The following is a 14,796-nucleotide window of genomic DNA, read 5'->3' on the forward strand; positions in this document are numbered from 1 at the left end:
GCGGTGTGTGTGTGTGTGTGTGTGTGTGGCTGGACTCGGTCTATTGGACTGTCACACACATAAAAACGAGAAACAGATTTTCAAAATAGCTCAAGTTGTGTTCACGCGATGTCTTTATTTACTGAAGGTAACGGAAATAATGAACGACTGAAAATGTAATTTAACTTATACACCCTTGTACAAATATTTAATCCACATATCAGGTTCGGCCTGTCGCAGACCAGCAGGACTGGTTTTTCTGTAATGATTACTTTTACCCGCTGCACGTTCAAATATTTTCACACCCTGGGAAGAAACTTTACAGCAGTTGTGAAGTTGGAAATGTAATTGGAAGCTTTTGTTTCTTCTTTTTCAGGAAGTAAAGGAAAAACTGATTGAACTAGGATGAGCAGAGTGGACGAGGCCTATTTTCCTGGCTTATGTGACCTATGTGTCAGTCCACAAATAACACTTAACATAACACATGGGTGGAGTTATTTGCTCATGTTGTTTGGCTCTGAGCATCCCCATGTTTGCCAGCAACATGCTCACACTTGCTGAAATACTCATTTACTCCAGCACAACACAAGAACTCTCTTCAGTCGTGTGTTTGTCTGCTCCGCAGGCTGAAGGTCACGCCGACAGTTTGACCCAGAGGGACGACAGGACGCTGCTGACCGACGCCTCGACGACCAGCCAGCAGAGTCTGCTGTCTCTGCCGCTGCTCCCAGACGTCCCGGTCGCCTCCGGAGTGGAGGAGAGCGGAGGTGGCGCGACTGGAGACCAGGACGACGAGGAGGAGCTCGAGTTTCCACACGACTTGCTGCCCAGTCTAGACTTCAGCAGTGAGCTCAACATCTGGGGGGCGTCACTGGGGTGAGTGCTCACAAAAAAAACTCAACACTCACTCACACACATCATATAATATGATTTGATGTCACAGAAAGGGGGAAACAAAAATACTTTTTGGCTGTTATAGCTCCGAGGACGTGCGAATCATTTAAATATCAACAGCTGTTTGCAATCCTTGTCTGCTTCCTGAAGAAAATATAGTGTGTTCTTGGAGTTCTATGTCAGATAGACAGTGACTTTAATTAGTTTCACTCAAAAGGTAATGGAAAGAGAAGACGTCAGACACTGTAAAACACCATGAACAAAAAAAAAAGAAAACAAACAAACAGTCTTTGGAATTGTTCTCAGTCAGCATCTTATTATGAGCAATGAGTATGAATGTGGTGCGGTTGCTTACTTGTCATGAAAGATGGAATACATGGTGGTTTTAGAACTGGCTTCCTCTTACTGTTTAGATGTGGTGTCATGTGAACAGAGTGTAATGACACGTCTGATTGTTTTTTTTCCCCCCACTAAACAAGTCATAAGGGCTGGAACTGTTACTGTGTGTAGAAGTTTGGTTTGCAATATTTCAGAAATCAGAAAAGTCTTTGTATTTCTCTTAACACTATATCATTTTTAAAGTTTAGAATGCCAACTTGTTAGAGGGTAGAAAACTCCCGTTCCAAAGTCTGGGGTCAGTGGTCACCTGTACATTTTTTGTGTTTTCCATTAAAAGTCACACTTTTATTCATCAAAAGAGTTGCAAAATGAATAGAAAATATAGTCAAGACATTGGCAAGATTAGAAATAATGATTTTTATTCAAAATAATAATTTTGTCCTTTCGTCAAAGAACCAGCAAAACAGTTTTCAGTAGTGCTGTCAAACGTTAGCACGTCAACGGCATTTAACGGCGTCAACGTTAACGCGTCAACGGCGTTTAACGCCATCAAGCGTTTCCATGATGACCGACAGGAAAAAGACACGTGTGACGTCATGTTTACGTGACTCCCCATTGTTAAAATTAGTCTCTAAGTAACGCTAAACTTTAAAAACAGAGGCACATATACGCAGTTACGCTGGTTATTAGTAGCACTGCTCTTTTCGTTTAATAAACGGACCGCTCCAGTTCCACTGTAGGTGCGCTAACGGCGCTAAAAGGAGCTAATGCAGCTAACGGAGCTAACTGGTAAACGGTGCCTGGACTCCGGTGTCGCGGGCACGTAAAAACATGACGTCATGCGCGTCTTTTTCTGGTCAGTCGTCATGGAAACGTGTCATGCGTTAACGCGCGTTAACCTTTTGCACAGCACTAGTTTTCAGCTGTGCTAACATAATTGGACAAGGGTTTTCTAATCATCCAATAGCCTTCTAACGCGATTAGCAAACACAATGTACCATTAGAACACTGGAGAGATGGTTGCTGGAAATGGGCCTCTATACACCTATGTACATATTCCTTTAAAAAACAGACGTTTGCACCTAGAATAGTCGTTTACCACATTAACAATGTATAGAGTGTATTTCTGATTCATTTAATGTTATATTCATTGAAAAAAAAGTTTATTTTCCTTCATTTCTAAGTGACCCCAAACTTTTGAACGGTAGTGTACACTGGAAAAATAATAAAGGTAAGAAAACTCAGCCAGGGTGGAAGTTAATGTGATATTGATTTGTTGCGTGTGTGGACGAGTGCAGAGCTCAGAGTTGCTCAGACGCAGAGAAACGCAAGCAGGTGAACCCTTTGCTGGCGGCTCTGCATCATCCTGTGGAAGTGAGTGGACCGCTGGTGGTTCCTGACACAAGGTACATGCACAGAGTCGGCATGATGGACGACGTGCCTGTTTGCTGTGAGAGATGTGTGGTCAGCCTTAGACTGCATCAAGAAAAAAAAAAATCACGACATGTTGGGAGCATGGAATGGATCTAAATCATGAAAGTGGAGTGTACTGATCGAGTGTGATGACTGTTTGGGAGTTGTTTGTTTTACGATGACTTAGCTTGAGGTGTGGCCCTTTGCTTTGTTTCATGTTTGGATGAATGATCGTCACACTGACTGACTTTAAGCCGCCTGACGTTCTGCTTTTGTTTGAGTGTTGAGGTTGATTGCACTAATTTGTTGAAGGCGTGACGTGTTCTAATTAGATAGTGGGCAAGTTATATCGTCTCTAAATAAATGTTTTGTTATTTGATCTTGCTTCTATGCTGCACAATTTATAAGTTATACCAGTTAGAAGTCTTTGAATTATAAGTTACTTATAACTTAAGTATTAGTTAATTATAAATAAGTGTTGTGTTCCTGAAATATTGTGTCCAGTTAGCAACACTTATTGATTTAAACGATTCAAATCTAATTTAATAACGCACATCCCTCGTTCTAATACCAGCAATTAATGTAGATGTTATTTTTTGCTGTTTAGGTTTAATTACTTTAGCCTTTTTTGTGTGAAACTATAAATCTAAAATGATTGCTGTGAAGGCTTAGGTGGGCCAAATTGTAGTCGATCAACTTCAGAGATTGTAAACCCTCTTTCAAGACTGTTCAGAATCTCATAGTGTCAATACACTTATTATATACTTATTAATTAAAAAATGTCAATATTCATCAGGATCATACACAAAATAACCTTCATTCACAGTCATTTTTCCCCCCAAACGAATTCTTGACTTTTTGAGTTATGCTGCTCGTAAGAGACTTACGGAGAAATGGTCACAGTCTAAAAACAGGAATGTCCTTGGTCGAGGTAAAAAAATAAATACCGCTTTTTTAAAACAAACATTGCAAAATCACAGGAAATACACAGCCTTAAAATAAAAGTATTGCCTGAAACATTTCTTGTGCTAAAATCTCACTGTCTGTCTCCTCCACCCTTCAGTGGGATCAAGTTCCAAATTAATTTGATCAGGACTTAAGTGGCAGGTTTGTGAGGTGATGTCATAGCTATAAAAAAAAAAACGGTTTCCTTTTTTTGGATCAATCATTAACTTTTTCATCCTGATTGCTCCATGTATCACACAAACAGAGATTACCACATATAATATGGTAGATTTCCAGAAAACAGTTGATGACTTATACATTAGGTAATGATGCACATCTGTACACATTGTGGGACGTGGAGATTAAAGATAAAGATAAAGATGACTCCACAAAGTTCTCCTGTACTACAAGCTAGTATATTAGCAGTGACTCGGCTATTTCAAATGAATGGAGCAGTACTGCTCTGCACATTGACATCATTGTCTGAACTGAGGGCAGTTTAATGCAGTCGATTTTCACGGTCTAGGTTCAATATTTATGTCGTACTATTTTTAATGCGAGCATCCAACCTCACATATAAGAGAGGGCTGGTGGCTATAGGAGATAACAATGAGCCTGTTTTATTATTTACTGTGTTTAATTGAAGTAATTGAAGGACTAAAATCTATTTTTAAATCTATTTTTATTCACATGTATCTGATACCTTTATATGTCATGGACATTTAAAGATTCATGCTGCAACAAATGTTCGAAATTGCAATAACTTAAAAAGGCAACATAGATGCTTCGGTAACACTTTAGATTAGGGAACACATATTCACCATTAAAGGTGCATTATATAATAAATCTAGAGCAACTGACCATAAAATCCCCCTAATATGTCACAGAGACTCAGGAATAATGTTCATATAACAAACTGAACTCACCAACAACAACAGTTTTGCAGACTGCAAATCATGTTTATGTTTTGAAATCATGTTTTGGCATGTGGCGCCACCTACCGCCGTCTACCAACCATTGCAGTCAGTAGAGTCTCAGCTGCCGAGCAACCACGGGTTGCCAGTTACGTCAGAAAGCGAAACCTAAAAGACCTATGTATTTTTAATTTGAATGTAGTAACCGTTTTTGGCCACATTCTTACATATGGCACCTTTAACTTACTAACAAGTAGCATACTAGCCCTTTATTAGTAAATACTTAGCACATATTAACACCTTATGCAGGAAAAATCTTAATTTATGTCGTAATAGAGGAAGAATAAGGTGTTAATACATGCTTAATAATTACTAATAAGGGGCTAGTATGCTTATTTATGTTAGTAAGCACCTAGTTAATGGTGATTATGTGTTCCCTAATTCCTAGACATAAACCTATAGTATTGTGTAGCGGACATGCATGATATTTAATAACTCTATGCTTAGCAACAGCTGGTATTGGTGCACTTTTTAGGGGAATGCACATCTCAGAATAGGGTTGTGAGGACAGTTGTGTGTGCAGTGGCTGGGCATGGCGCTTCTGATCTGCCAATAGCAGTGCGCTGTCGCATCGTGGAATGAGCAGCTGTCTGCCTGACAACCCCTTCTCTCCGTCACCCCACCCTCGTCTCAGGCTTCATGACAGCGGCCCAGTTCCCACAGATGCTCTGCCTTCACTTCAGTCCGCTGCCACGCCTCACCTGGTCGTCCGGTCCCCGAGCCCCCCTCCGTCTGTGCTTATCGACTGGGAGCTGCAAGAGGCGTTGAAGGAATGTGAAGAGCAAATGGCCTCGCTGGGCATACCTCCCTCTGTGGAGCGCACCAGCATCACACATGAAAAGCTCCATAACGAAGGGAAGAAAACCGGAGACGCGATAGTTAAGTCCAGTGAATCATCATCACTGCCTCCAATTGTAGTCCAGCCAGGACATAGCAACGGAGACCATGGAAACAAGAATACACACGGAAAGAGTGAGGCTGCAAACAGTCAAAAGGATTTACTTGTGTTTAGTTTCAGGAATTACATACTGGGTACTGAGGACAGTCCGGGAGCAGCGGAGACGAAGGATGAAAAAGAGGCAGCGCAAAGCCCAGATAAATGTACAGAGATTAAAAAAGATATAGAAACGGAGGCAAATGAGCAGAAGCAAACACTCCCAAGTGCACAATTAGAAACAGCAGATTCAACAAAAGAAATACATAAAGATGTTTTCACACTGCAGAGAGACAGTCTTAATAAAGAGGAACCTGCAGCAGTGGAGGAAAATCCCAGTCTTGATTGTCTTAAAGGGACACAGGAAATAACAGAGGCAGCCGATACAGAGAAAGAAAAGAATAGTGACGAGTGCCGTATTAATGTTTGCAGTGTTAAATCTGAAATTAAAGATGATTCCGTTGACGATTTATTTGGAGGCAGTGGTGTTCCTTTAAGTGATAAAGACGTTTTGTTCGAGTTGGAGTCAGTGGCACAAGCAGGAGCCGACAAGCACACAGAGGAGAATCTGTCCAAAACAGACAATTCAGCGAGTGGCGGACAGGCCGTGCAGCACAAAGAGGCAAAAAAGAAAGACAAAAAGAGACAAAGGAAAAAGAAAAAGATGGAGAAAAATGTGGAGACTGAGCTGAAAGAAAAGACAGAGGAACAACCTGAAAATGATTTACAGGCTCGGTCGTTCATTAATTCAGGCATTAATGCGGATTCAGAGTCGAGTGTGCAATCAATGTCACAGGCAGACACTCAGACAGTGATTTGTGGGGAACAGCCTGATAATGGGTTCGATTACAAACAACAGCTGAGTCCCGCAGGAAAGCCCAGCCCCTGTCCCAGCCCCAGCCCCCCACTCTCATCCACACATAGCAGGCGAGATCAGCTTACTGACTCTTCACCTGCATCCACCCAGACTCTTTCACAGTGGCCTCATCAGTCAGATAACCACGGCCGGACAGATGCCCCATGTGGCATGAGTCATAGCCTGGACAAGAACCCACAGTGGAGGCAACATGCAACCGGAGATGTCATCGACAACCAAAATACACCCGTGACACATGTCCAAACTACACTTATCAATCCACGAACTTCTGCTGATAAGAGATCTGATGCACAAACACAGGAGGCTATAATTACCACCACGGATGCAACGATACCCACTCAGGAGAATCGGAGCCCACTCACCAGCAGCCAAACTTGTGTGGGAGAGAGATGTGTGGCAAGTGCCCCGCAAGAGGCTTTAGTGGTGGTTGCTGCTGCGTTGCCACTGACAACACCCACGATACCAGAAGTGATAGAAAGCAGCGTAAAGGGAGAAAGCGCGAGGCAGAATTTGCTGGCGAGCGAAGCCAGTGCAGCAGTTACGGAGCGTGTGGAATCAGAAAGGGAGAAAGACTTGGGAGGAAGAGAAAAGTGCCTCGGTTCTGCAGATGAACAGAGGGAACAGCTCCCGGGCAGCCCCTCTCAGCTCTCATTAATCTGCTCGCGGGGAAAATGCTCACTTGCTTTTTCAACCAAAGAAGGACAGGCGGTGTCTGAGGAGAGCTGCAGCGAAATGCCACACAACTCAATTGAGGCTGGAATTAAAGGACGAGGGGAGACCAATATTCACAGTGCAGACACGGATATTTCACCAGCTGAAGAGGGTGACAGAGAAAAGGAGTCACTCTGCTTAGAAGCATACATCAATACTTCTCCCCTCGGGCTACTCACTGGTTCTGATCACCAGGCTCGCGGTGCTGTGGGATTGGAGGGCGCAGGAGAGGGAGGAGGAAGAGAGGCTGTGGAAGAGAGAGGAGGGCTGGCTAGAGAACACAGTTCATTCAGCCAGCCAGGAGGCTATGCTAGTGGGGTGTCATCAGCTGAGACGGAGACGTATCCGCCCACCAATGTTGCAGAGTCACAGCTGAAGTCACAGAGCCGGAGTGAGCCGATTGCTACCATCACTGAGAGCATCTGCACTGAGCAGGACGGTCTCTCTAACCTCTGCCAGGAGCAGCATGGCGCAGCAGTTTTACCTCTCTCCACTCACTCTGAGCAGAGCTCCAGCAACACAAGTGGAGGCGTAAGGGCTGAATCCGTACAGAATTTGATTTCAGAGGAAGCACTCCCCGTGGGACACACTTGTGAGGAGTCATCGACCATTGAGAGAGAAGGAAGCAACTGCCACGTCTTCCCTCCTGTAGTTGAACCTCAGCCTCTCACTGCTTCGCAACAAGTCGAGCAGCAGACAAGCAGCAATCAACAGGTTCTGCCTGAAAGTAGCACAACAGAGACCGGGACAACCCAAACTGCAGTTGAGTCCAAATCCCAGAGCAATACTGCGATGTCTGGAGTGGTTGTGAACGCGTGTGGCAGCAGTGCAGGTAACCACAGAGTTCATTTTGCAGATAATGTGAAAGAAGGGGACAATTCCACTGTGGGTCTTAGGAACGCGTCAATTTCACCGCTGGACTGTGCCTCATTGCCTCCGCTGACCATACATGAGAGTTTGTATCATCCTGTCGTTGAGGCTAGCTACATCTTCCCGGATTTCCTCAGCTTGAAGAGGTCAGAGATCCCCACGAATAAAGCTCCTGTCGGGAATGAACCAGCAACACAGAGGTCAGCCGATTCTACCCAGCCACAGAAAGATTCCCAATCTAACAGAGGAGATTTGGAGACCAAAGCTACCAAGGAGAATATTGCCATAGATCAGTCAGGTAACGAGATCTCAGTGACAAATACTGTGGATTTACAATGGGTGTCAGAGGCCTGCACAAAACCGATTCCATGCCCTACTCAGAAGAATCAGACAGGTAATGAAGACTGTTTTGACTGTTCAGAAACAACAGGAAGTTCCATCTTTAAGGCTGATCCTGTAACAGATGGTGAGACTGCAGATGTGTTGGTAAAGGAGATGAAGATCCAGGCAGAGTCTATAGATTTAGTCAAGCCTGAGGAATCACCTTTACTAAGTGATACTACTCATGTTCTGGAAGAAAAAGAAGATCCTCAACATCCAGTCTCTTCATGTCCTGTGTTTATTGCTGTTGCTGATCCTGTTACCTGCAAACCTTTAAGTAACGTCACCACTGAGTTGCCTGTTGGAAATCTCTTTACTGTCATTGACGCCAGTCCAGAGCCTGAAACCTGCACAACCTCTCTACAGTCACAGCCTATCGCTGCCGGTGACCAGCTTCCTACCCAGTTAAATCAAACATCTCCTTGCGGATTAGTGACTTCAGATCCCACAAAAGAAGGCGAAGCGCCTCAATCCACAATCCCCTCTGTTGATCTGACAAAGGATGAATCTGCGACTTCAGACGTGAGAGTCTCTGACCCGTCGATTCCTGTTATCGAGCAATCTGCCAGTAAACTCCAGCCGCCTGGCCCGATGTTGAGTCACTTGGAGTTCATTACGGACTGTGATATCTATCCTCTTGGAGACACGGAGCAGCGCAGCGCTGATTGTGACTGCACTGAGGTCTCTGGAGAGGCGAACAGGAACGAGAGCAAGAGCAAGGAAGTGACACACATGTCTTCAGCACAGGATCTGGGTCCTGTTGATGCTGGTGTTAAAGCAGATGAGACCTCTTCAAAAGGGGAGTGTGGAAGTGTGGAATCAGATACTGAGCTGCAGAATAATGCAATCAGTGATGCAAATGCTCCATTATCACAAGAGAAAAAACTGTCTAACGTTGTGGTGGATGAACAAGCACATGATGACGCAGACAGTGTATCTCAAACTGAGTCAGACCCTGTTGCCATTAAACCTGTTTTTATTGAAGTGCCCACTGGGGATGGCATCATGAATGTTGGCTGCTCACTCAGCTCTGACCTGCCTACCAACCAGGTTTATAATGACATTAAGAAAGAGGAGTGGAAAGACGAACCCAGTGCTGGAGAGTGGACCTCCATGCAATCGGAAGAAAATGGGAAACGAAGTGGAGAAGCAACGGTGGATAATCAAAAGGAAAAGGTATTTAACGGCGAACCGCAGACACAAAAGGCAATTACAACACAACAGCAGAGTGATGGAGACGCGCTGCACCAATGTAATCATGAAGTAGAAAACAATGAGTCACCAGGAAGCGACGTAAAAGTGGAAGAATTAAAGGAAAGTGATTTTGCAGAGGCTTCTTCCTTATGTCCTGATAGACCTGTAGGGCTGTCAGAAGACATGATAAATACTGAGTCTGTCTGCGAAACTCAGGCTGATTCCATTCAAGCATTGCACCAAACTCCGGCAGCAACACTGGAATGGAGCTCTGACGGACACACAGCACCAGGTCTGAGTGTAACTCTTGGCCAATCACCAAATCTAAACTGTTTTGCTCAGCAACAAGAGCAACAGCAGCAACAGCAACAGCAACAGCAACCCAGGCCCCTCACAGAGGAGTTGTCAGGTGCCTGTTTAGTCGGGGTAGAAACGATTACCTGTCAGGACAGGCAGATCCAAGCACTGGTTCCAGAGGCAGCAGAAAAGAGAGATCACTCTGTTGGGAGTCTGTGTCAGTCAGTAGTTAAGGATGACTTGATGCTTGAAGACAGCAGAGGTGATGGACAAGTTGAGGAAAAGGGAAAAGACCGAGCACAAGAGGCTGTACAAGGGGCTTCTGTCACATCTTACACTGGCAATGATGTAAATGAGGAAGAGATAAATGCTCCAGCTGAGGAAATGACAACAATAACTTGCTCCAATATAAGTAAAACAAGTATAGACAGGAATGAAAGCCCTGAGTTAAAGACAGTTGGTTCAGATGCTGAATTAATACCAGGCGCTGCGTTTTTGAATGATGTGTCTGGTAAAGGTCAGCAACAAAGCAATCTATCAGCTCCATGTCAAGACCAGCATGAAAAATTTGAAAGCACGACGAACACTGCTGTATCTGTTGAGTCTGCATCACAGGAGCGTGAGACTTCACCTTTCCCCATCTCTATTTCATCAAAGGTCAACACAGGCAGTCACGACATTCATGCAGAAGCTACTCCAAGTGAAATTATAACAGAAATATTCAGCGTCCTGCCCGATCACGTTGAGCCACCAGAAACTGAGGAAAACGGTCTTAACACCGCAGCGGCTGTGAAAAGCAACAGTAGGGAAAGTGAGGAGTGTGAAATGTTGAAGTCTGTCGAGCTACAAAAGCCCATTAAAACCCCGGCGACACAAAGCAGCCCAGGAGTACAAACACCCATAAAAGGCACTGGTGTGGAGGCGATCACGAGGGAAGATAAAACAGCCACGGACAAAGAAAAATCTAGCACCCAGGGGAATGGACACAGAGAAATGGAAGCAATAAACAATGAAACAGCAGAAAAACAAGGGGTCATAAATCACAGTCTGAGTGCTAAAGACAGTGGCTCGGCATTACTCAAAGCGTCAGACCGCTGGGAAAGTGGTGTGTCACACAGCAGCACAGACACTGCTGTTTGTCATTCTGAGGGGAGCAGTGCTTCCTCCAAGGCAAAGTCACTGGGCCTGGAAGACTTTGATTCCCTCTCGCTCACAACCCCTACCCAATCTGAGAAGCCACGCAATCAGGTGTCAAAACCCAGAGATGATATCGTGGACAATACCACTGACTCTCCTTCAAAGCACTGTGAAGGGAAACCCCTTAATGAAGTGCCTTTGTGTGTTTCTCCTGATGTGCAACCGTCTGTGGACGCAGAGGCTGCTCGTGTGTCACAAAGTCCCGAGGCTGGACTAACAGACCGAGGAGCAGAAACAAACTGGATAAAAGCATTAAAGGAAGCTGCGTCCTGTTGGGACCATGCAGAGGACACGCAAAGGTAAACATAAGAAGAGCATGTGTCTGTAATTATTTAGAGTTCAAGTTAAGAAGAGTGCAAATGTGACACATACACGACCAGAGGCGATTCTAGAGTCTGTAGGGGCCCTAAGCAAACATTCCCAGGGGGCCCTTCCAACCAGTGGTCATCACCATTATGTTATTAATAATCTGACACCAACGAAAAATGTATGAGTTCAGAATATTATTTTTTTTGAAATGAATGAAATAACATGGAAAAACCGTGTAATTAAAAAGTATGTGAAAATATAAATGTAAAGAACAATAAAATACTGTAAATAGCTTTTGAAAAACTATATAAACTTAGCAAAAAATAACCCACATTATAAAACAATATAAATATATATAACAATAAAATACTATAAATAACTAAAAAAAAAAATATATAAACTGAGTAAAAAAGATATGCATTACACTGTAAATAATCTTCCTCATTTTCCAACTTGCAGAACGATAACTTCACACAGGTTAACGTGAGGTGGGGCCCCTTTAGGGGGGTTTCCTACTGAGATGTCATTGCAAATCGCCCATTGTTTTTTAAGGGGGACTGGGAGGTGGCTGGTCACTGCACATTTCAGTAAAAACAGCCCTAAGGCTCCGAGTGTCGGGGGGGCCCCTATCGGCTCGGGGCCCCAAGCAGATGCCTGCTTTGCCTGTTCACAAGCTGCGCCCCTGTACACGACACTCCACGAGGTCTTCATGGTCTTCTTTAATTTGAGTAATAATTCTATGAGTTGTACATCTATGGAGAATCTATTTAATGTAGTAAGGTCCAGTGGCAAAGAAGTGGTGACGTATAATAGTGAGACTGCAGATTGCAGGCTCCTCTGCTCATCCCTCCTTTTCCCATTACATTGTCCTCACATGATGTGTAAACACTCTTTTTTCATAACCCTCGTCACTCTTCAACTCCCCTACTGTCGCTGCAATTTCCTCATCATTATCATTTGGTTTATGCTCTGGGTTTTTCTGGGCCAAGTCATTTTTCTTCATTTGTGAATTATGCGGGGCCAAAGATGGCTGCCTATGAAAAAGCAAGGCCCTTGCCTAATGTACAGACTATATTAAAGGCTTATTATAAGGCTACAAATACAAACATTTCTGCCAATGAGACATCCTAATTGTTACAAACTGGACGTTTAAAAAGTCCTGTAACACTTCAATATGCAGAGAGCAGTGGGACAATGAATATGAATGAGGTGGTAAACACAGAGATGCACTTTGTATCGACGTGCGCTCGGGGTCAGATGACTTTGCCTGCTGATGTCTAATGGACGTACTGCAGCTTTTTATATTCAAAGGATGACATCAGCTGTGACATTGCCTCTGCTCTCCAGGGTCTGAATGAGAGTCTTTTTTTCCCACTCTCAGACACACTGCTCAACAACACAATGCAACAGCAGCAACGCAAACATGCCCGTATCTACAGACGCCCTGCACACACACACACGCACACACAAAATTGTGATTTGATAGCCATTCTTTGTGCACATCTTGTAAACTAAACCACAACACTCCCCCTCCTCTTCTATTGTTTTTTTCAGAGCTTTCCCTTCTCTGGAGTCTCCTCAACTTGCCTTTCTCACTCAAACTGAGGAGGTTGCTGCTCCTCTGACACAGAAGGAGATCCCACCACCACCACCTGAGCCGGCAGCAGAAAAGACAACGACGGAGCCACCGCCTAGAAATTTGCTAAAAAAGCCTGATTGTCTTCCTCAGCCTTTAAAGAAGTTTGTGGAAACCCCAGAACCAATACAGATCACAAAGGAAGAATCGCACAAGAAAGAAGAGGAGCCCTCAGAAGGCCTTAAAGAATCCAAAGCGGAGCCATTCGCATCTTCAGTTAAGGTAGAGGAGGCAGCTGAGCTCCTAGAACCAGCAGAAAGTACAACAGAGCTCCCAGAGTCACCAAATAATGAAGACTTGGAACCAACAAAGGTGACACTAGAACCGCTTGAACCAAAGAAGAAGCTGATCAATGAACTGCCAAAGAACCTAGAGGAACAATCTGTAGAGATCCCTCCTGAGGAGCCATTCAAAGATCTAGCAGAAGAACCTGCAGTGACAGAGGCAGTCCAGGATCCTGATGAGGAGCTGCACAACAGCAGGTGAGTGTCTGTAAAATCTGATTCATTTGTAATGGCAAAAGCAATTCCAATACTTTCTCTGTGTATTTGTTCTGATATGTTATTGCTGAGTCTTGTGGCCAAGCTCATGAATTGATATACACAGTGTACAGCAAAAGTTGCTGTATCCTAATAACTAAAGTAATGAAGGCAACTTCCAGGGGTCTGTTCTCTCTCTGAGCTCAGTCGGAGTCACTGAATCCTATTAATCCTCATTTGATCCAAGTTAAAGGCCAAAATCTAAGGATTATAGCAAGTTACCATTAACCCTTTAAGGTACGCAGAAAGAAAAAAGCAAAGGAAAAACATTTTCTTTGCATTTTGTATTATTTTATTTTATTTACTTACGATATTAATAACGACAATCACTATATATTTTTTTTTTAATTAGACCCTACAGTATTTTAGATACAGGCCTCTACCAAACGGTTGAGATGTCTGTTCATAATAAACCTGGTTTGCACAACAAGTACAACATTCAGAACAAGTTACATTAATTTAGTGTTCGTGAGTTCAGTTTGATGCATTTTTCAATGACATAAAGTGACTTAAAGTGTGGTCGACCAAATGGTTGAGTAGTACCTTAAAGGGTTAAGAACACCAGATTTCCAGTCAGACTGGTAAGTTTGTGTTCAACCAGACACCATGACGTATATGTGACCTTTAAGACCTGATCGTTTCCTAAAACATCATGTTTCCATGTTGCCCTTTCTGACCTTTTGCTGCGTCCCCCTTGGTGTCTCTGCTCGTCCCTCAGACACTGGTTGTCTGGTAGGTTGTTGAAAGTGATCTCACATTATTTTAACTGGTTGACGTAATGGCAGCAAAGCCTCGATGCTCTGACCTCGGTTAAATGCACTTTGTAAACCAGTGTATTGTTCAGTGTGGTCTCCACGTGGGTTTTAAGCATTTTAACAGGTCGAGCTTAAATAACTCTTCACATACGGTGTGCTGTTCTTTTACTGAAAAGCTTCTTTGTGTGTTCAGTGTGTATGTAAGGATGTTTTTTTTAACAAATACAGCAAGTTTCTCTTGCTGTTTGTCCAGGAGCCACCGCCCCCCCCCCCCCCCCCCCACATGCCACAGTAGCACTTGCTGCCTGTCAGTCACAGCACTTGTCCCATCACCACCACGGCTGCTGGGACGAGGATTGTTCAGTGTAGGGGGGGGTTGCAGGAGTGACACTGCTATTTCCACTATACGGTTCATCAATAGATAAAGTTACACTTGCATATGTGTGGCAGAGACAGAAATGTGAATGTGTGTGTGTTTGTGTACATGTGTGTTTTTTTTTCCTCCGCCCCCCCACCAGAGGCCGTCCTAGCTGTCAGTTCTGCTCAGTCTGT

General features: G+C 43.9%; 1 protein-coding gene across 8 annotated transcripts in view; it reads left to right on the forward strand.

The window, feature by feature from the left end:
• Positions 1–14,796, forward strand: part of tacc2 (transforming, acidic coiled-coil containing protein 2) — a 51,099-nt gene that overhangs the window by 8,351 nt on the left and 27,952 nt on the right. For all 8 annotated transcript variants that reach the window (XR_014592961.1, XM_083897563.1, XM_083897564.1 and 5 more), the window contains exons 4-7: positions 605–855; positions 2,511–2,618; positions 5,179–11,304; positions 12,869–13,432. Coding sequence is in view for 7 of the 8 variants with exons in the window: in XM_083897563.1 (XP_083753689.1) it covers positions 605–855; positions 2,511–2,618; positions 5,179–11,304; positions 12,869–13,432 (7,049 nt within the window). In the remaining variant the exon portion in view is untranslated. The remainder of the gene's footprint in view (positions 1–604; positions 856–2,510; positions 2,619–5,178; positions 11,305–12,868; positions 13,433–14,796) is intronic.

Source organism: Microchirus variegatus (genome assembly GCF_963457635.1).
Source record: "Microchirus variegatus genome assembly, chromosome: 11".
Lineage (NCBI taxonomy): Eukaryota > Metazoa > Chordata > Actinopteri > Pleuronectiformes > Soleidae > Microchirus > Microchirus variegatus.